The sequence below is a fragment of the Girardinichthys multiradiatus genome, chromosome 3 (genome assembly GCF_021462225.1).
Source record: "Girardinichthys multiradiatus isolate DD_20200921_A chromosome 3, DD_fGirMul_XY1, whole genome shotgun sequence".
Lineage (NCBI taxonomy): Eukaryota > Metazoa > Chordata > Actinopteri > Cyprinodontiformes > Goodeidae > Girardinichthys > Girardinichthys multiradiatus.
Window position 1 is genome coordinate 32,844,498 of NC_061796.1, and position 23,660 is coordinate 32,868,157.

At 37.7% G+C, this 23,660-nt stretch overlaps 2 protein-coding genes across 2 annotated transcripts; both read right to left on the bottom strand.

Moving 5' to 3' along the window:
- Positions 1 to 268: 268 nt before the first annotated feature.
- Positions 269 to 3,536, bottom strand: LOC124866266 (nectin-3-like protein). The gene is made up of 7 exons (XM_047361974.1): positions 3,287 to 3,536; positions 3,133 to 3,202; positions 2,543 to 2,881; positions 2,352 to 2,469; positions 1,215 to 1,249; positions 1,060 to 1,115; positions 269 to 921 (listed from the first exon to the last, which is right to left on the bottom strand). The coding sequence occupies exons 2-7, from the start codon at positions 3,191 to 3,193 to the stop codon at positions 763 to 765; spliced, it is 768 nt and encodes a 255-aa protein (XP_047217930.1). The 5' UTR covers positions 3,194 to 3,202; positions 3,287 to 3,536; the 3' UTR covers positions 269 to 762.
- Positions 3,537 to 8,593: 5,057 nt separating this feature from the next.
- LOC124866134 (carcinoembryonic antigen-related cell adhesion molecule 6-like) lies at positions 8,594 to 22,042 on the bottom strand. The gene is made up of 6 exons (XM_047361813.1): positions 21,931 to 22,042; positions 11,810 to 12,118; positions 10,237 to 10,512; positions 9,885 to 10,133; positions 9,719 to 9,788; positions 8,594 to 9,608 (listed from the first exon to the last, which is right to left on the bottom strand). The coding sequence occupies exons 1-6, from the start codon at positions 22,040 to 22,042 to the stop codon at positions 9,605 to 9,607; spliced, it is 1,020 nt and encodes a 339-aa protein (XP_047217769.1). The 3' UTR covers positions 8,594 to 9,604.
- Between the last annotated feature and the right edge of the window lie 1,618 nt (positions 22,043 to 23,660).

The window sequence follows — 23,660 nt, forward strand, 5'->3', positions numbered from 1 at the left end:
ATGAGAGTGAATGGAGTTATCAGAACGCTGGTTTGTAGTGTATTAATAAAGTTTGACTGACTGACTTATCTGACTGTTTTGTTGACATTCTCTTTAGCTCTCTCCATCTAGTGGATGCATAACGCAACCCCAGTCAAACGTTTGACTGCAGTAGCTTTTATTCTATGCGCCTTATAATCCGGTGCGCCCTATATATGAAAAAAGTTCTAAAATAGGCTATTCATTGAAGGTGCGCCTCATAATCCGGTGCGCCTTATAGTGCGGAAAATACGGTACTTTGTGTTGCTCTATCACATAAAATGTCATTAAAATATTTGAAGTTTGTGTTTGTCATGTGACAAAACATGAAAAGCTCAAGAGACAAGGAACACTTTTAGGTATGGTACACAAACTACATATCAACAAGTGACAGATAAACTGGCTTATAATTTGGCCCAAACCTAATCATAAAACATCTGATGCAAAATATCACATAAACACACAATCCCCTGCAGTTTTAAAAGCTATTTTCAGAGACTGTTTGTTAAAATGGTAATTTTATAAAGCCAGAAATAAAGACATAACCTAAAACAAGATATTTTTTTTCTCAAGCAGCAGCCAGATGTTATTTGCATGCTGACATGCTGATAGTATCATTTAGCTGGAAGATGTGTGTGCAAAAAGCCTGTGTAGAACAACCACAGACGGGATCCTAAAATCAGGTGGAGATATAATATGATCATGAAACTGGTACTATTACAGTGTATCTGTTTTGCAAAACATTCAAACACTAAACACTGTCTCTAAGCTAGGCCTCTGATGATAAACCTTGACCTCCGCGTACGTGACATCTTCAGCCCTTGCAGCAGTTCTGCGGTGTTTATTCAGTAAAGATGCTTTGTTCCTGTTTCGTTCATGCCTCAGATCAGCGTACACCTCTTCCTATAACAAGAGTTTTAAGAAGTGTTGTTTCAACAATATGTTTCTCTTATCAGAGCAGAATTATCAAAAATAACTGGACTTCAAAACATTTTTAGATCACAATTCAAGCGGACGCTTTGAGTATAACGCTAAGCTCACCTGATCCCTGAAGATATAAGATGGTCTGGTCACACTCGCCACACGAGTTGATGTATCTAAAAACAATATTTGCCTCATTAGAACGAAGTGAAAAAGGTAAAATCCAAAAATTAGTTCAACAGTGTTCAGAAACCGTGATGACAGACTGTTCTCACCTATGTGAACTTGAAGACTGTGTGCCGCATTATGTCTACAACAGAGAACATAAACAGCTAAGATTAGATTTCTGAAATAATTTTACTCCAAATTTTTAGAATGCAAAAATGACACTCTTGATTTATTCAGGGTTACTTTTTAGATTTTTTTCAACTATGGGCTTAATTGCAGTACCTCAACAACTTCTAAATATAATATATATATGTATATATCATTTTGTATATATATATGTATATATCATTTTATATATATATATATATGCTAAATTATTGCATAGTCTGCAAAAATCCTTAAAATGGACAAAATATTAATTGCGGTAAATTAATCTCACACTTTTCTTTACAAAAATCCACACATTGTCTCCTTGGCTGTTAGTAGTCAACAACCCCCTTTTGCCATTAGGACAGCACTTAGTCTTGTCCTATAAAATTTTACAAGCTGGAGCAAACGGAGAGAGGGATCCAAGACCAAGTCAGGAGTATGAAGTATTGACTGCCCCTTTGCTATTTTCTGGCATAACTCACCAGATTTTTATTTGAAATCTAATGATATTGCAAGAAGTTCACTTTACCATGCACTTTAACAAGGCTTACGGCACCTTGAAGAAGAAACAGGCCATTTGTTGTAAAGTGTAAATAAAAACAGAATAACTTTTCTCAATTGATCCTCTTTTTATATATATATATATATATAGTCAGACAAAAGACGTTCATGGCTGAATGATACTAGTTTTAAATCTAAAGCTGCCATGCATGTGAAAAAGTTTGGGTTTCACTGTTTGAATGATGGTTTTACTGGTCTTGTGGGGCTCAGTGTCATGTTAATATTCCAGAGACACCTGGAGGCATGGATAACTAAATAAAATCTCATGTTGGATAAAACAATGCATCATTTACATTCACTACAAAATAGTTATTTGGGGGCCCAGTAAGTGGGGCACCAATTATTTAGTTAAAAAAAAAAAGTTTTATAATGGATTTTCAGCAATGACAAAAAGGTAAATTAATTAGAGGTGGGACTAAATTAATAAATTAAATTTTAGGTCTTTAAGATTTAACATTTTTTTCTGTTTTATAAATATAGGTAACCAAACAGTCGTGTCACCACAACATAAATACCAGTAAAAACAGGCTTACCTTCTGATGTAGGTAAGGTAAACTACAGCCGTCAGGATCCCTAACAGCAGCATGGCAGAGGCGACAATTGCAGCAAGTATCCCTGCAGACATCTGCATTTGTTCTGAGGCACGCTCATCTATATGAAATGGAGTAGTTTGTCTAATCTGATTTGGGATGTTTTGGTAATGTTTTAGAAATTGCTTACTTACCAAGAACAAAAAGTTTGGTGGTTGCTTTTAATGATCCACTGGGAAATGTGGAAATACTGCAGGTGTATAAACCCGCATCTATCATTTTCACATCTCTAATTTTAAGTGACTGTTCTGTAAGATTCACTCTTTCTTTCAGGGGAGATTCTTTAATACTCATTCCATAATGATGGTGGAAAACAAGAATAGTAGAGTTTCCATTGAGTGAATGTATATCCCATTGAATCTGATCAATGGTGGAGTTTTGTGGTCCTGGGATGAACTGGCATTTCAAAACGACCTCTTGGCCGATAAGTCCAGTCACTTCAGGCTTTACTTCCAGTTTTTGTGCCTGAAGATCTGTGGAAAAATAAATGTTAACAAGCTAGAGAGACAGATGGAGAATAATTTGTCTAAGTCTGCATAAATTCACTTCTACCTCAGAAACAAAGCATGTAAAGTTTTAATAAAACAATGTTGTTTTCTGTAAAATAGGAGCCCTTCACAAAAACACTAAGGATGTTTCACGACAATGCATTAAAGTTATTTCCAGTCTTAGTGTGAGTCAATCAAACAAGAAAACACCCAATTTTTAAAAATAAGGATCTCACCTGGAAATAGAGAGATGAAAATTAGGCTCTGGACAAGAGATAGTCTGTTGCAGGTTCCCATTGCAGCAAACTACACATAAAGACACAAATAGTAAGAAGAATTATATTATTTACATTTATTTGTCACCTCTAAATCAACTTCAGCCGAACTTACCGTCAGCCCGTGGCTCAGGGTCAGGAGGAACGTTTAAAATGTATAATCATTTAAGGCGCATCGGTAAAAACTGGTAGGAAGCGGAACAAAAGCTAAACGAGGCCATCGAAAACAGAAGTTGTTCCCACAACAGCTCTGCCGAACCACTGCGACCCAGCTGACCGGGAATATATATATATTTAAAAAAAACATTGCCTGTTGTATCTTGTGCTGCTCAAAAATAGTAATTACATTCGGCCCTAAGCATATGCACATCAATCCTGCAGGAATGATTTTACAACTCTCAAAAAGTTTGAAATGAAAATATTTACAAGTAAAAAACTCCCTCACGAACTTAACTCATTAATCGCCTCCAGTTTTTGAAGCAGTTAGATGGATTTCCGACGTCAGACATGACGTCTGTCCTGCTCAACACTGACCTCTTGTGGTGAATGTAATGTAAAATGTCTGGATGAATCTTCAGAAGGCTTTGCATATTGCACTAGTTAATAATGTACAGCTAACATTTATGTTGGTTTAAAGTCCAGCAATTGGTAAAGGGAAAATTTTTTGGTAGTAAGTATCACTTTAAATTACCTACTATATAGTCCTGCTGATAGATGTTACACATAATAGATTTGGTCAAAAAAGGTGGAGATGTCATTTAACCTTTAGACCAGAGAGCCTCAAATTTCTTTTTGTTCCATTTTTCCTTGAAGCAAGGTGAATAAATACAATTTGATAGGAAGATGACGCTTAGTGATTGTGTAAGAAATAACACTTTTCTCTCAGAGGCTGAGTGGATAAATTTTTTTTGAAAAAAAAGAAGCAAATATAAACTAGAAACTTGCAAGCAGCTTTGAAGGCCCTCGCACCCCTCAGCGCAACTCGGGCTGTCGAGCGACCGCAGGAGCCTGGCATCGCCTCATACACGCCACCGACGATGACACCGCTTCACTTCAACACGTCGTCACTAAGTGGTACTGTGAGCAACATGTCATATGATCTTCGGTCATGCAGAGTTTCAGTCTGGCAAAAAGCATTCAAAATTTCGAGTAAATCTGACCTTCCAGATGGAAGCTGCACTCGCTTGTTTGTTTGTGGGTGGGGCTAAAAAGACATCATCAATTGACTGTGTCAACATGTCCATCATTAAGTAATGATCATGTATACTACATTTCAAGTGGATCCGATGATGTATGAGGGAGATGTAGCCCTTGAAGTGTCCTAGGGGGCGCTATTGATCCAAATTTAAATGTAATCCAATAGAGCTGTTTGGGGGCTGACAAAGATCAAGAATATTCAGTTTGGAGTGAATCAGACCATGCATGTCTAATTTAGAGGCAAACGTATGGCCGTGGCGTGACATCATAATACGCCACGCCATCATATTCACACTCTCCAGCTAAAGCAGTAAGTACTGGCGACTGTCTAAGACCATGATGTTATCTGTTACTTGGGACAGTTTCACATTGATTAGGTGAAGAACATCAAACATTGAGTCTGTAAAGGAAAACATGATACTTCCTGTTCTGAGGGGGCGGGGCATCAATGATGTCAGCATCTGATCAGTGAATATTGTTCAGGTCTAGAGGCAGATCAATCCCAGAAGGTTTCATGTGTCTGTGACTCTCCTTGTAGGAGCTATGTCAATTTAGTCTTTTATGGCGAGAAATCATATTTTGAGGCGTGGCCACTCCCACACGCTTTCATGTATCAAAAAGCTTTTGATAACTTTTAATCCCCAATCCCTTAAGAGTATACTGAGTGATTTTGATGTCTGTAAGTCAAAAGCTGTAGGAGGAGTTCGCTCAGATATGCGTGCTAGAAATGGTCAAAACTGGGTCAAAATGGCAACTTCAATCCAAAATGGCCGACTTCCTGTTGGGTTTGGACCAATGCTCCAATAGAGTTTTTTGTAGGTCCTGAGAAGTTACATATGTGTACCAAATTTCAGAATCCTCGGTCAAAGCATGGCTTGGGGCTGATTGTTTCTAATTTTGTAGGGGGCGCTGTGGACGAATTAGGCCACGCCCACCGAATATGTCATCAGATCTCTGTTGGGGACTGGACAAGGATCAATCACACTGAATTTGGTGCAGATCAGATGATCTATGTGTAAATTAGAGCCAAACGTATGGCCATGGCGTGACGTCTGACTTCGCAGCGCCGCCACGGCCACGCCCTTTTATGAAAAGTTACTGTGCTTCAAACGAAGTTAGACCCACTAGTTATCTGTCTTGAGACACAGATTCAAGTTGATTGGGTGAAGAGGGTCAGAGAGGCACCTTTCCAAGTGAAAAAAGTGACTTCCGGTTCGTGTGCATATAGGGGCTTGGCAAAGTCCCCATATTGCCCCGCCAAAAGTACCCGGAAAAAAGAATAATAATAAGAATTCGAGCGATTACAATAGACCCTTGCAGTTTTCCTGCTCGGGCCTAATAAAAGTAGTTTAAATTACGCTAAGCAAAACATATTATTTTCTAGTAATTTAAATCTATTTATTCTCAGGTTAATACAGCTGTTTCTCATGTCCGAGTGAGGTTAACACTTACGGGTGGTCTCAGTGGTTGTAACACTTGTTCTGTTAGGTGTTTGTGATTTTTCCTGTTTTTCACACCTTTTGTCCTAACTGCTGCTTCCCAATGGTAATTTATAATTCAAAAAAAAAAAAAAAACTACCTCTTAGGCGGACATATATGGTGGCAAACTAACATTATGCATTATAATACCAACCTGATATGTAAAACACAGCTGTATTAATCACAGCTGGCCTGAAAACGTGTAATTTACAAATGAGGAGGACCTGGTCTCCATTGATAAATAAGCCTTTAAATATCAAATAAATCTCACCAATAAAATTGTCAGAGATAATATTTTAGCACACCCACTTTTCAGGTTTTTGTCAATGAAAAAATGTAAAACCATATCTAATTTTATCACTACTTTGCATCGGTCAGTCACACAGCATCAAAATATAAGAAACTGAAGTTTGTAGTTTTAATGTGAAATTTGGAAAATTTCAAGCATTAAAATACTATACTGTGTGACTGCCTTATCAGATCTCTCTTATGAACGCTTATGGTTTACTTTTGAGTTTTGTGGCATTTAGATACATCTCAGTTTTAACGGAGTAATGACGAAAATTCAATCTGGGAGACTCACCCACTCCTCCAGCTTCATCCAATGGCTCCTCTGTGCATCTCCGCTCCATCCAATCAGCATCAAGTCCGCAGTAATCCTCAGCCAATGATTCTTCAAGGCTCCGCATTTAAAGTCTCCCATTCATGGATCTCCCAGCTGTCAGCCAAGCTTCGACCCTCCTCCACCCCATCGCCTCCATCGGATTCTCAGTTCCCTTACCATCAGGCCTCCTCTCCATTACCAGTATCAGACCCTGGGTGGAAGACAATTCTAATTCTAATTCTGAGACATTCAATCAAGTTCATGCATTATCAGCATTCATGTCTTCCTCTGGAGTCTGAGCGCCAAACAAATAAACATCCGTTGTGTAACTTCTCTAATTGCATTTTGTGTTTCTTATTGTGAGTCTCAACAGGACTGAAACAGCTATTACTGAAGTCTAAAAAGGACACATATTTTAATGTACATTTTGGAGATATTAGGGAAGTTAAAGAAAAGCAGTACTTTATACTGAATCTTGACTTGAGATACCAAAATGTTATTATATGCCTTGGCCAGGAGTCAAATCCAGGACCTTTTTGCTGCAAGGCAACAGTGCTACCAGCTGTGCCATCGTGCAGCCCTAGATGCAATACAAGCAGATGTAATTCACATACCTATTGTGCCTCTATGTAAATCTAGATGAATGTCAATAAGCTTTAAGATCATACTGACAACTCAGCTCATTGTTTAAGGAGGCCATTTATCCTCCCTACAGAAGAAGGTGTCTTTGCAACTAACATATACACTGAGTTTAGCAGTTGTAAAATGAGACACAGAGAGAAGAAAACATGCTGCAAAACTTTGAATAGATTTTATCTCAGCATGTCCTGACTGTGTCAGAGAGTACAGCTCATCTCACTCAGCAGTTAAGTGAGAAAGATAAAAACAGGATGGCAGTAGGCCTAAGAGTGCATAGAGGAAAGACAGTGTCATTCATCTTGGCCCAGGCTCTTCATTTCAGTTTTGATTCATTGATTTATATAGCACTTTAAAACAACCGGCTAAGGTGACCAAAGCACTGAACAGTAAGATCACAAAAACACAGTGAGAATTAAGAAAATAAAACATAAACAACCATAAAATCAAGCAATAATAAAATAACGGTGAGCCCTTTGAAGGAAGCCGCTCCATAGGGGACATATAAATATCTCCTCTCACATTTAAATGCTCCCAAGTGTCCAAGTATGCATCGAGGTCAGTGATCCATGCTGGTCTCATAGCTTGTTCCCAGCATGTCAGAAGTGTAAAAATATCAGGAATAACAGCTAATAAAGTCACAGCTCTGCATCCTGAGCTTTTCTGTTAGGAGGCCTCCATAAATATTATACTATTGTCCTTATGACACATCTGTACATGATTAAAAACAAGAGATAGATTAGTGAAAATACTCAAAAAGCAGAAAAAGATTAACATCTGGTATAAAACTCCTCAGTAAAACAGCTTTCTTGTTGTGGCAAGTGTGGTAGCCAAATTAGTTGCTGCAGTGCTATATAGCAAGATGATATATATGTAAAATGATTTAAAATTTAGGGCCGCACGGTGGCACAGTTGGTAGCACTGTTGCCTTGCAGCAAGAAGGTCCTGGGTTCAAATCCAGGCCAGGGGGCTTTCTGCATGGAGTTTGCATGTTCTCCCCGTGCATGTGTGGGTTCTCACCAGGTGCTTTGGCTTCCTCCCACAGTCCAAAGACATGTCTGTTAGGTTAATTGGTCTCTCTAAATTGCCCTTAGGTGTATGAATGTGTGTGGTTGTTTGTGTGTTGCCCTGCAATGGACTGGTGACATGTCCAGGATGTACCCTGCCTCCCATCCATAGACTGCTGGAGATATGCACCAGCTCCCCCGTGACCCACTATGGAATAAGTGGTAGAAAATGACTGACTGATTTAAAATTTATCAGCATTTTGTATCCCTGTATCTGTGTGGGTATAAATAATTAACTAAAAAGCTGATCTTTCCATAAGTGATGATCATTGGAATTTTACACCCACAGAGCTTCATTAAGGTAAAGAGTGGAAACAAGGAAGGCAGCATTTTATTTTTATTATTTTAAAAAGACTGTTTGTTAGTTATCACACTTGCATTTAGCAGAAATGATGTGCTAATTTCTTTAGTAAGTGTATATTTGTAAAGAATGTCTGTCTATTACTGTGGTTATTTCATTATTAAAAAACAAAAAACAATATAAAAACAGCAGATATACAGAAAGTTCATTTATATAATTCAGGTTAAGATCCTGTTGTTTTTTATTTGTGCTGAGGAATTAACAAGGAAATTCTGACAGAAAACAAACGACTGCCAACATTTCTGTTGATTCTAATTAATGTTTGGTGGGTGAGTTATTATAATTATTATCTTTTGCCACCTCAAAAGCCTTGAGTAAAGAAAAATCCTTGCTTATTTATTTTATGTGACATTCAAGACAATTTTTAAAACCAGCTTTGAGCCTTACGTTTAAATATATGGAAAACAGAAAACAATAACATGAGATATCAGTTGATGTGTTGATGCAAAGAGAATTAAGCTCAAAAATGTTAAATGTCTGATTTGGTTTTAAACATTTATTTGATCAACCCAGAAGTTTGTATCTGATTGGAAATTAGACATGCACGGCTAAAATGATAAAATAGCGTAGCAAAAGAAGTTTCAGTTTGTAAAATAATATGTGTGCTTTTAATTAGCTTTGATTAAACAATGGCTCTGTAAAAAATATTTGTTGACATTACAGCAGTCAAACTCTGCTTATACCTGCTGACCAGCTTTTTGCATGTTTCTAATGGTATTTGGATGAGCTTCAGCTCTTTGTGGTTCGATGGCCTCCTTGCCATAACCCTAATCTTAAGCTTCCTCATCAGTACTCTGGTAGGACCACTCCATAAATAAAACTTCCAGTTAGAAAAAAACATGGTAAAATCTGAAAATTATGATAAACCTAAATCTTCCACACATGAATAGGTTTGGACTTAACTGTATGACTTCATGAATAATAAAAATAAGGTATAATTGCAATGAAAATGCATTTCCACAGGTCTGTCTATTTAACTATAATTTTTTTAAAACAGTGCAAGAGTTTCTCTTTCACATCAAGTCCATCTCAGCTTTCTGCAGAATTCAATGTTTCAGCTTCATTGGAGGCGTTCCTCTTTATGTGCATTTATCTGGGGATTGAATATGAAGAACATACATATTACAATGTGCCAATACTATAAAACAAACTCATAAACAATAATTATTAGACTGACGAGGTATAACTCAACTGTTGCCTTACATTAACCCTTTCAGATTAATTGTGCTGATGACAAAGGTTGAGAATGACCAACAGGGGGCACTACAGGATGCTGTGTATAATATAGAGGACCTTCAGTCAAAATTTCTCAATCTCTTTAAATCTTTTAAACAGAAACAACATGCATACCCAATGGTTACCATCTTACCTCTCAGATCCAGAACAGTAGAATTTTCCTTCATGGTCACCATGTTTCTGGCAGTGCAGGTGTAATTCCCAATGTTTTTAGACTCCAACTTCTCTATAACAAACACGGAGGAATTGACATGTGTGTCGTTGCCGTTAAATGCCCAGCTGAAGTTTGCTGGAGGGACAGAAACGGCTGTGCACTGCAATGTCACTCTGTGGCCAGGCCAAGCTGCTGACGGCCCAATAATTGATATGTTATATGGTCCATCTGCACAGAAAGATATTACATGTCGACTCAAAGCTATAAAATTCTGACCTGTGGTCAAACCATTTAAAAAGCTGAAATAAATCTTGAATTTTACAGTACTTACAGTTGACAGTGAGATAGAGAGTCACACTCAGGCTGCTGACTGGGTTGCTGACTCGACACTGGTAGGTGCCGTGGCTAGAACTGAGAACGGGTCGTATGAACACGGTCCTGTTGTCCACTGATAAGCTAACGCTGTCACTGAGATGAAGAACACTGTCATCCTTTATCCACTCTCTGGTGCTGATGGAGCCGGAGGCCTCACAGGTGAGGTTGGTGGAGCTTTGATCCTCTATCAGGACGGCTGCAGGGCTGCGGATGGTGGCTCCAGTTATCGGTACTGGAGGTGTGCAGGAAATGTCAATTTATTGACAAGTTCAGACAAGCATTACAACAGTTCAAAACATCCCAATATTTCTTTTTGATATGAAGTTGATTGCACAAAAATATATTTTATGTATAATAATTTTTGAAATGAAGATGAAAATCTAAAATCTGGATAAACTCCATCAATCTTTAATATTTTCCTGATATCTAATTCTTTAGTGTCAGAAAAATGCATTTAATCTACATTTAACACCTTTTTTTCCCCACATATAAAGACTAATACAATAGTAAAGCCTCAATGAACATATTAATGTAGGATTTATGGTGAATTCCAGCTGTAAAATCTTATTAAACTAATCAGGGGCGAATGTGGCTATTGTTAGTTTGCTAAATGTAAATCAGGTAAGGAATAATCTAATTCTTCGTATTATAATAAGGAATTCATAAAAGCTTCAGACAAATAAAGAAAAATATCATAAGAAATTGACTGGCTGACAAACTGTTTTTGTGGGCATTGAAATGATCAGTTAAATATGATCTTACCAAAACAATTTAAAGCATTGAAGGTTAGGAATAACATTTTTAAATCTATCCAGAACTGGACAGGGAACCAGTGAAGTGGTGACAATTGCTTTTACAGACTGTTATAAAAACATTGTTCTTTTTAGATTTAAATAAATTAAACTTGATGCTTAATGAATTAAAGAGACACAAATATTTAGCAATTTATCAGGACATCAATGTAACTAAAACACCTGATCTTAAACACATCTGAATCAGATATAAATTAGGGAGAAACCATTAATCACTTAGCGTACTCATGGTGAATCGTTTATTTTTCAATGGGGGTTAATTAGGCTACCTATCCCTTATTAGTGATTGTATTATTGATTATATCTGTATTAAGAATAACCAAAGAGTACATTTTGCAGGTATTTTAAATGTATTACAAAATTAACAGTATCATCTCATTTCATTAGGTGGTTTAATAATTAAGAAAAAGTCTTTAGATAAAAACTGTTTTTGGTTGCCACTTGTAATTAACATTTTCTTAATTCTAGATAGAAACATTTAAATATGAAGCTGTAATAGAGTCAAATACAACTGTTTCATCTCTTTTTATTCAAGAATCTAATAATTATCCGGCTTTCAAGCCCAGTTTTGTGTCAAAAAATATAAATTCTGTAATTTCTGATGAGATTTGCGGATATGTTTTATCCATCTTGTTGCACCTGCATCCAATTTTATTTCCTAAAGAAACTCTTTTTTACAGACGGATTTACTCCCCAACACAATGTCCAAAGACCTACCATACACATTGAGAGTGATCCTCCCCACTTTCTGCAGTCCCCCGTCTGGTATGATGGTGAGTGTGTACTCCCCGCTGTCCCCCAGCACCAGGTTCCTGAGCTCCAGGGCTCCTGTGGCTCGATCTAATGAGATCCTGTTACTGTGTCCTGGCTCGGTAATGTTGGTGCTGGTGGAAGTGATGATGTTCACGCTTTTAAAGGTCCAGCTGACAGACAGAAATGGACTGTCTGGGGGGCTGAGGTTGGTGGTGAACTTCACTTTGTCTCCTGCAGTTCCGCTCAGGGGTCCTGGGGATGAAATATTCTCACCTGCACACACATCTTTTTAACACCAAGAGGAAAGAAAGATTCAAAACTTTAACAACTCTGCAACTCTGTAAGATCTGTCAGTTTGGAAGAGTAAGCAAGGTGGTCATTAAAAAAGACATTTTACATTGTTTTCTATGAGAACAGCAGCTGAATGTACCTAATAACAGAAGCATCAAAGCAGCCCAGGGGATGCTCCTGTCCATCCTTTGTATGGATTTTTAAAATCTTGTTTCAGTCGTACACAAAGTTTCTAATGCAGTCATGGGTGCTCCTGCTCTTTTATTGTCCCTCACTTACAACACAACTCCAGCCCCCCACTCAGTAATGCAAGGAGCAAATAATGTTTACTCTGCTTGTACACATACATTTAACTGCCTGTGGGTGTATGCAATCAAGAGTTACGTGAACTCTGACTGAAGGGGTTTTTCACAGAAAAGTGCTACAGTCTTTAAAAGAAACAGCTTAATGGATCTCTTTAAGCTAAAGCTTGGACATCTGGTCCCTGTCTCTGTTTTCTAGTCATATCTCAAACTCAACACAATAAAGAATGGTAGAGTTTGTGAAAAGCTAAAACATGTAAAAACATAAAGTTTAAGGAGTTTGAAGACACTGTCCATTTGTGTTTAAATAAATAAATTTATATTAAAATGTAATATTCATTGCATACTGGTGTATCACATTTGGCATAAAAATGTAATCTTACAAATATTTTGAGTAATTCCTAAAGTATACATTCGGTTTTCGAAACGTTTGGCTTGATAATGTCTTTGAATTGACAAGATAGCGTACATGCATATTTATCGGTGTAAATTGCAGTTTTAAAAGCAGTTCAGATGTCTGACTCATGTTAATGATGGGGTGACCATCAGTTTTTATGAGCTCTCTAACTTTTTGAGGGTTGCTTTTGAAGACGCAGTGATCCGTGGCATTCCTCCAGGAGAAGGATCAAAGAGGTCCAGGAGACACTTGTAAAGCTTTCCAAACAGAACGCTTCCTTCAAAGCCTGCAGACAACCTGAACAACTATCAAATTGGCTGAAACAACAGTGTCACATATTGTGTCACAAGACAGTTACTCATATATAATGTAAATGTACAGAACAGGAAGGGAGACAAGCCTAGAGCATATCTTCAACTTGCTCATGATGTACTTTTGTACTTTTTGAATAACCACTCAGTACATGATGTAACTCATCCTCCTATTCAGCATTATGCAGTGCACTGGACAGGATTAATGAGGCAGCATGTGATTCAGTGGAAGTGGAGTTTCTCTATAGTTTTAAATGTGACGACATATAATAAAATAATGTCTGTGTTTAAGACTAACAGCTTAAAAATTAAGGAAAAGAGATCTTTCTGAATCAATTGCAAAGAATATATAAACAGATCTCCAGTCATGTAACATGCACATGAGAGCTCTGCCTTCACCATTACTTAAAGGTCAAAAATCCAATGTCTTAGTTAAATCTATGAATTTATTGATATAATGAAATATTCTTGATTTAAGATCAGAATGAAATGTGAGCTGTGTATATATAATATTTTGAAAAAATATCCTTTTTAGATCGTGGCATCTGTTGACCTTTGACCTCTGCAGAGTGCAGCTACTGCCTCATCTTATTTGTTAGTTTTTAAAGAGCTCAGCAGTGCCACTGTTTTGCATCACAATGAGGGATTACTACATTGGAAAATAGTAAACAAAGTTTAGGTAATAGGCTGTTTTTATGGTATGATATTCAGTGTAGATTTGTGTTTTATCTTTTATCCATCCAAGGAGAAAAGTTTAATAACAGGCATTGGGAACAACATTTATTCTAGATTACTTTTTATAAAATCATGCTTGCATTTTTGCCATATTTTTGCTTCTCACAGAACAACAGTATTTGAGAAGTAAGATGTTTTGCATAAATTAAAAGACATCTTGTTTAGGTTATAGGTTTAATTTTATGCCATATTTTGATGAAAATCTCAGACTAACTAATACAGATGGAAAATCACTGCATTAGTGCATCAGAGACTAATTTAATCTTTTGAGACAAAAAACACTTGTCTCTAAGTGTCAATTTATACCTTGTATTAATTATCTTTGAAAACTGTTGTATTACAAATAAAATGGTTGTTGCATATTGCTAATACCACCAAGTTGCATATTTAGTACAAATGTTGACATTTGTAGCTGGCTCCAACATTAAATAAGTTCTGCAGGCATCTGCTGTACAGTAGTTATTTTAACCCGTTTCAAGGTGAGATCATATAATCTTTATAGTAGTTATTAGACCAGGACTCCTGCATAATTATATCATTCATCTGGAAGGTTGGACAGATTGGTCCAAGGAGATGCTATTTAATTAGTTGGATATTAAATTTTTTTCCTGTAATGCTTGATGTTAAAGGTCAAAAAAAGAAAAAAATCATAAGCATAGAAACCAGTCCTATGTTTTGATTTGAGAGAAGTTATTCATTACATTCATAACAGACCATTAGCATATGTTATCTTTACAGCAACTTTATTTTTTGTCATTTGTGTGATCTGTAGTCACATGTAGAAGTTTAATTCTGCAGTTTATATTTGTATAACTTTTTGTTTTAGATTTAATTATGCAATATGTCATTATCACATGTGAAACAACCACAAATACACAAATTATCCAAGCTAAAGAATGACAAATAAATATTGACAATAACCTCCCACCACCTAGTTCACTTCTCATTTGAATAAAATGGAGGCTGACTTGCAGAGTGTAATTAAACAAGTTCTACCAAAAACAAGAAGCCAGGATTGATCGTTACATTTTATGTACGTTTTACAATGTATTTATACAATGTAAAATGTACAGTCACAATGAGAGGAGGATGAAGACAAGAGTACAAAGACAGAACCCCACATCTACAGGGACAACAAGCAAACAGAGAAAAGCCCGAGGCCCGGATTCAAAGCAGGAACCTTCTTGCTGCAAGACAACAGTGCTAACAAAAGCGCTACCGAGTAGCCCTTAATAAATATGTAACTTCGTATGTTTTGGGGATATTTTCTCATTTTCATGGCAAATTTCATAATTTATTTTACAAAATAAAAGCTTATAGAAAAGACCTAATCCATTTATTTGCCTTCTTTTTCTCTCAATAAAACAAACTAATAAAGAAATGTTGCTGTAAATGTTCACAGCTTCATGTTATCTTTTTGCTACGGGTCTAGATACATTTTATCTAATTAAGAATAAGGTTAAAAATTTGCTCCTTGCATCTGACCAGTGGTTCATACACATCTTGAAAGATTTTGATTTAAAGAAACCTTTATTTACAGCAGGGGAGGAAAGATGAAGGTCGACACATTGACCGTTGTGGAGCAGAGGTCTCATGCATATCAAATGAAAAGTAAAGTAAAGATATTAAGCAACAAGGCAGTAAAAGACATAAAGATACTATTTTCTTATCAAAATACTGCAACTGTTTCCACACATTATCACCATACTATCAAGCCTAAGACTGATTTAATTAAAATTTTTTACATTTGCCGATAACAATAAGATAATCTTGAGGGGGACATTAGCAACCTTGTCAGTGTGATCAGACTGTTATAGAGTGATGGTATATGAGCTAAAAGCTTTTTTTTTTATTAATCATAAGGCATAAACAGTATAGAAAATACACCTTGTTGAAATGAAACTGGCTTAAACACAAAGTTTGCTCAGTATTTGGATGTAGTTTATTAACTACATTTAAATTCTGGTGGGCTTGACTTAAATAAACATTTTGGTTTGTTTTTTTGTTGATCAGTTTTTTATTTGAATGTTGCAATGAAATCTACTCGCTGTGTTTGTAAATGCATTTTATAGGGTTTGTTTTCCACTCTTGGACTATGTGACTATGACAGTAATACCAACAGTAAGCATTCACTTATCTTTCTTATTTAATATACTTATACATAGTTGCTTACACTTACGCTGATATCATTAGTTGTGATAACAAAAACAAATGATTAGTTCACTTTCAAAATTTTATATAAATAATGTCTCTATTAGCTTTAGTAGTGCTGGATTTGTGTTTTATTTTTTGAGATTTTATTACAAAACTTTATTTTTTAAACCATGAGACAAGATCACAAACTCCTGAAGTAAAAATCTGCAAACTGAACCTTAAAGCAAAGAAATACAAAAATAAATGTAAATGGTGAACTTATTTTTTTGACAATTTCTATTTTCTTCAGCTGTTGTTGAAGAAAGTGACATCTTCAAAAGCTTCTTCATTTTAAAAATGCTATTGAGGAGAAAAGATTAAACCCTTGGTTAATTAAGTTTAAGATAATTTCACATTTTTGCTTATTTGTTTTATTCACAAATTGTGAAATTCACGGTATTGAACATTTCGCGACAGCGAGTGAAGCAAAAGCTTCTGTGGTCGAGAAATTTAACCGCACATTAAAAACAAGGATGTGGAGATAACCAGAAGCTGCAACCACAGCTACCACTCCAGCATTAAAATGAGCCCTATTGAAGTGACCTCACAAAATGCCTTTCAAGTGTTTCAGAATCTGTATGATGTCCAACAGATATTGGAAGGACTCAGTGACAACGTTTAAACCAAGATTCCCAGGGCCGGCCTACTTTATTGTGAACACACATCCTTCACACATGCCGGGAGAACACTGGTTAGCTCTGACTTTGGATGAGAATGGTCAATCCAGCTTTTTTGACTCTTATGGATTCTCTCCGGATTTCGAGTTCTACCCGTCAAGCATCGTAACATTTTTAGAAGACAGATCCTCAAAAATATTGTATCATAATAATCAGCTTCAAAACACTCTGTCCACTGTGTGCGGTCACCATTGCATTTTTTATCTATGTCATAGAGGGTGCGGATTATCACTGCAGCAAGTGTTGCCAAAATACACCGGAGATGTGATTAAGAATGATTTAATGGTATCTAACTTTGTGAAAAAATATCAGAAATGTGTCATTAATCAAAGTTGTACATTTTATACTCACGGAACATGCTCTTTGGAGATGTTTCTGGATTGTTATGGAATTTAAATTGTCATTTTCCATTGTTTGTTTTTTCTTATGATTTAATATTTGTGTAATGACATCATATGTTAGTGTGTGAAGTAGAGAACGAAGCTAGACTTGAAAATATAATCAATAAATATTTTATTGAATAAAAGAAATAGGCTACATGTTTAATTTTCTTGTAACGGTTTATGGTGAAAATGTAATCCATCGGGGTGGTAATGTCGTCTTTTGAAGATACTTTTTTGACTTCCCATCAGCATTTTTTGGATCTTCCAGCTCGGATCTCGACCAATGGGAAGAAAGAGTTATCTGCCTTCTTCTTCTTGTTCTTCTCTGCTTAACGCTAGGGGGTGCTTCAGCAGTTTCAATAGATGTCCCCTTGCCCTCTGTTTTGAACTGTATATATTCATCACGAGCATAAGGGTTAATGACTGAAGATATGGGGATGTTTAGCTCTGAGAAGGTATGTAGAAAGTCTGACCATTCTCGGGGTAGGGGTCCTCCATATTTTTTAAACGGAAGCATGAGATTTTTTAACAAGTCAATCATGTGGGACCCCTTTACAACATTTCCTTTATATACAAATTCACCTCGCGAAGTCCAACTCTCTTCTTTCGGATAATTTCTTCAAAATGTACTCAGCATTTTTACGGGTATGCTTCGGTAGGCTTTTCAGTACAACCGTAACAACCTGATCCTTAGGGGCCTCGTCCTGCCCCGGGCCTTGTTTTTCTTGGGACCGCTCATGCTCAGAAACCTCTGTGTCACGCTGCAGCGTCAAACTCACCCGCTGTTCTTCTTTCACACCTTGCTTGAGTACAGTCAAATACCTCTGCAAAAGCGCATCATATTTCTTGATTTTTTCATAAGAAGTCAAACCCAGCTCGTTTATTATCGCTCTCATTTCAGCATCCAAATTCTCCTCCGGCGTCTGTCTGATGGACGTGTCTGACTGGGCCAGACGCTTGAATTGATGAGGGGAAATGAGAAGCATCTTCTGCGATGTTCTGAGAGACATTATCTCCTGATTATACCACCCACTAGATCACCGATCAAGGGAGCAAGAGCCGTTAAAATGGGGAGAATATAATCACCTCCTTGACTTTTGAGAGCCAGCTGTTTACGTTTGATACCAGTTCTTTTATCAGCCAACAATCTGATGATTTTTTTTCTGCTCCTTCAATTGTCGGTGTTGAGAGGGCGATAGTTTAATGTTACCTTTTAAAATATTCAGAGCAATCTCGCACAGAGCCTGAAGAAAGTCGGGTGAGCAGTGTGCGAGAATATCTTTACGTTTCTGTGGAGTAGCTTGGTACAATGCTCTGAATAATGGGACATTCCTTTTTATACGTGCAGACATGATGACTTACTTTGTTCTGGGCACATACACAGCAGGCCACTGGTGAGGAAGTATGCCCGTTCTCAGTCTGAAATGTTCTGGGCAGGTAGGCGTAAAATCGATGATTAAATATCCATGAGCTTCTCTTGTTGCATCTTCAAAACATTCCAGGAAGACCCCTTTTTGAGACGCAAAGATTTGGCGGGCTAGTATATTCAGCTGGAGTTTATCTCTCGGGTTTTTAAACAACACCATATAATTAGCGTTCAGGCTGATTGTACTTTCCCTGATGAAAAACATTCTGAGTCAACATCATGACGCTCATATTACGATGGTGACGAAACTGGGTAAAGACCTTCATCACGTTTTCATCATCTGAGGCTTGAGCGATAACATCGTCTAGAATAATCAGATGATTCTGATCAGGAGGAAACAGGTTTTCATCTTCAAAGGAATGAGGCAATCCTTCCACAAATTTAATATTTTTATTCATCTTCTGCAATTCAGCATACATGGGTTGAAAAGAAGTGTAAATCCACACAATATTTTCAGGAGCAACATCCATGACATGATTACAATTTTGTAAAATACGTTTTACAAAGAAAGTTTTCCCGCAGCCGCTGGGTCCAACAATCAAACATGAGAAAGGTGCTCTACATCTAGGATCAAAATCAATCTCCTGTAAATGTCACGGTTTACTTGGAATTGGATCCCACAATGCAGACGAGCAGGCAGCGTGATGGTAAGTGAAAAAAAAGAGGTTTAATTACGAAAACTCACTCACAGCAGGAGGCAGGAACAAAACAAACGGGCAGGCAAGACAGGCATGGCATGATCAAAAAAACAAGACTTGGTTTTAGAACAAGACATGAGCATGACAATGAAAGATGTTTCCGCGATGACTAACTGAACAGGTGTGTATAAATGGAGCATGGTACAGGTGGAGCAAGGAGACAAATTAACTTGGACAGGTGAACCGAATAAACTTAATTGACAGAGAACACAACGTGACAGGAGCAAAACAGAGACTCTTGAACACAAACTAGAAAAACATGAAACAAAAGCTTAACCAGATCCGAAAACCAAACTTGACAAAACATGAACAAGATGACAAAACAAAAGCATGACCAGGAAAATAACAGAAGCATGATTCAAAATCTAAGAAGAATAATAACAAAAGAACAAGTCAAAATTGTAACTGTGAAAAACATAAGAAGAAACCCGAAACCAAAAACCAAACAACCCTACATCATGACAGTAAATCCATGGAACTTTTTTTTTAATTATTATTATTATTTATTTTTTCTTCTTCTTAAGCTCTAATAACCAAAAGGCAGAGTTGTGCCGTCAGAAAAAAGACGTTTCTTATCATAGACCAACCGAAACTTTTTAAGAAATGTTGCGTTTGTCAAGCGTAATCTCTTTTTATCCCTCCTGATGGTGTGCTGAGGAATTTCAATAAAACTCTCACTGGTTCTTGATAAATAGGAATCAACTAGCCCTTTGATGCTGTCAAAATTGACCCTCTCGCTGCTTTCATGCGTCTGAGTGATGCCCTTGAGACGCATCACAACCCTTTTTCGGGTTCTGGTCTGGTATGCATAACTCTTGGGTCCTGTTGATGCAAACTCCAAAAATAGTGTCACCATCTAACTCGTCAGTAAGATCACCCAGATAATTTCCCAGTTCCAAAGGAGTTCACCACTATTTGTCACATAAATCAAACTGTCTGTGTCAATATAAATCAAGCTGTCCTGTAACTTCTCCATGCTGCTGAGAAGTTTTAAACGTGCATAAGCCGTGGTGAATGCTGCAATAAACACATTGTTTGCCCTGTTTGGAGGAGAGATGACACGTTTGGTGTAGTTCTACCGCACTAGACACTTTTCAGGTTTGAAGAAATGGAAGTAGTTAACCTTGTATTTACTTGAGAACATGAAGCTGAAAAATTCATCAGGGTTAGTGATGACTGTGGTCTGAGACAGATCACTTCGCTGTGCAAATTTCCCCCAAAAACTGTTTAAACACAGTTTTCCCACCTGCCTTTTGGCAGGGTTCACCTCGATTTTCTCAGGATCTAATTGGATACCCTGATGGAGTTTGTAGTCTGCTACTTTGACCTGCTCTCCTGATCCTTTGCTTCAGACGGGTAGCCTGAAGCCTCCTGCTTACCCTTCAGGAAGGTGTTGATATACCCTTTGAAGATTGTGTCATTGCTCTTTTCAAAATGCCACACCTCTGTGATTTTAGCAAGGCGATAACCACACTGCAATGCTTTACAAAACTCTACACTCACCCACACACCTGTCAGAGCTCTGTCCTCATCATTATGCCTGCAGGGACCTGACTGGTTATTTATTTCAGCGCATGTGCGGCAGAGAGTGAACACTAGTTTACCTCAGGAAGTTCTGTAAGGCAAAACGGGGAAAAAGAGACCTCGTGGGGGGTAGACCACGGCTCTGATTATACCGAAGTAACGTCCGGATCATCAAAATCTTTGCAAATGATGGTGGGGTGACCGAGGGGAAAAACGCAGTTGGCGTTTACATAGGGGTACAGAGATGTGTAATCCACATAATGTACAGTTTCACCCGGCCCCGCTGTGTACCTCAGTCTCATAGCGCAGGTGCGTCCACCATACAGAGCATCCCGGGGTGATAACGGTTCGGGTGCATTAACTTTCTCAAGAAAGTTCATTTCACTCTACTCATGCTCCCAGATGACCTCGAGACGAAGGCCGTACACAGTTTGGAGCACCTTGCTTCTCTCCACAGCGGCTGCGTAAAACTGTTCAAATGCTACCCCTCTCAACGGACACTTGTCATGAGGCATGTAACACTTTTTACAGCAATGGAAAAAACAGCCGTAAAATTCTAACGCAACTTTGACACCGTTAATCTCTGCAAACCCATCCACTGAATATGGACCGATTTTCTTTTCCCCAATGTTTAATGCATGTTCGATGTCTATTTTTCTGCTGTCTGCAATCCACCCGAGCCATTGAATGGACACGCTGGAGAACGTTTTGCAGCTATGTCTGTAATCCAGAGGTGAGGGGATGGCCAAGGTTTTAGGAGGAAGGAAATTGGTTACAATAACCTTCATGCTTGATGCTATCGTGATGCATTTAAACGGATCCACACTTGTCTCCTTAAAGAACTCGTCTCTGAATTTTAAGCAGCCTTGAGAAAGAATTTCAACGTCATTTTTACAATAACGAATAGCTTCTTTCTTAAAGTCAACGTCCTCTTTGCTCGCTTCTCTGTACCAGCTGTTAAACACCTGTTGTTCTTGAAGATTCATGCATGCATAAATTTTTTATTTCATCCAGGGCAAGTCTGATTCGGTTATCCATTTATATGAGCATAAGAAAAATCAAACAAACCAACAAAACAAAACCACAGTGATCAGTTCAGTTTAAAATCACCTTGATGTCACCGAACTGCTTCTGTAACAGAATCTGACATGCTGCCAAAAGCGTTAGGGATGACGTTTTATTTCGACGGTCCCGTGCAGCTTGCGAGGCCTTCTTTCTGCGACGTTGCTGTCCGGGTCTGGATCGAATCTGCCCTACCATCGTTACCTCTGTAAAGAGAATGAACAACAAAAAATATATATATTGGAATAAACAAATTAAAGCTGAAAAAAAAGGGGAATTCAACTTAATTCAGTAGGTAAAATAAGAATTACACGTACCACTCATTAAACCTCTAACAAACGTTGCTCTGGTATGTAGAGCAGAGAGCCGCTGCCTTTTGGCTGGGGTTAAATATTCTGTAAAAACAAAATAAAATAAAGTTTACCTTACGCTGCGCAGCACAGCGCTTATAAATAAATGATAATAATAGTTTTTAAAATAAGCGAGTTTTTTAAGGGGGAAGTGAACCCCAATAACTTTATTACTTGTAGGTTTATAAACGAATTTTGAAATACTATAATTTACTCCGGGGCTGGGTCTGTGCAATAAAAGCTCCAGATTTCACTTCTTGTTGCACTGGACTGATGCGCTTGTGTTGAACGCTGTCTTGATCTTTGAAAAGTGACCTTCTGGTGGGTGGCTTCAGGTTCGCATCTTTGGGGAAATCTGTAAACAGATTTATATGATATTATTTTATTGAACTATGATTGCTATGCTTGCTTAAAATATATATATACATAGATATTATTGTTATTTTTACTTTATTTATTTTACTTACCTTGCTGTTCCACAGCTGATGGCTGTATTCCAAGTTTGTTATTGGCTTTAGTTTGCTTTATCAAATTTGCTGCTGCTGCTGCTGCTTCTTTCAGAGATACGTTCTCCGTCAAATCTGTATACAGTTTTATCTGAGGATTAAAACAAGTCTCTAATAATACACATTCACTCTCAAAGAAAACAAATAGTTTTTAGGGCTTACTTTCTGGCCCGGGAGCAGCTGGTAACTTATCCGGTGTGTTTTCAGGGGAAATGATGATAATTTGCGGAGGCGTATTTAACGATTCAGATTCTCTTTCTTTGTTAGAAGAAAGTTCAGATGTTGTCGGGTTTTCTTTTTTGGTGATAACCCGCCTTATCAACTTTAGAAAAGCTACAGGTAACTAAAATTATCATTCCTTTTCCTAAAATGGAGTCTCTCATGATTCAAAACAAACACATCATCGCTAGAGTCAATTTATAACATGGAAACAGTATACTGAGGGTTCATAAAGTCAGTCAGTCATTTTCTACCACTTATTCCATAGTGGGTCGCAGGGGAGCTGGTGCCTATCTCCAGCAGTCAATGGGCAAGAGGCAGGGTACACCCTGGACAAGTTGCCAGTCCATCGCAGGGCAACACACAAACAACCATGCACACACTCATTCATACACCTAAGGACAATTTAGAGAGACCAATTAACCTAACAGGCTTGTCCTTGGACTGTGGGAGGAAGCAGGAGTACCCGGTGAGAACCCACGCATGCACGGGGAGAACATGCAAACTCCACGCAGAAAGACCCCGGTTGGGAATTGAACCCAGGACCTTCTTGCTGCAAGGCAACAGTGCGCCAACTGCGACACCCTGCAGTTCGTAAAGTTTTTTCTGTTAAATACATATTTGTGTTACCTCTTTCTCCTGCTTTCCAGTCAGTCTGTTGACACAGAAGTGGAAGGTTTGCTCGTTCTACCGATGTAGGGAAGCACAATCTTTATTTACTTTTAGGTCTTTTCTATTTTG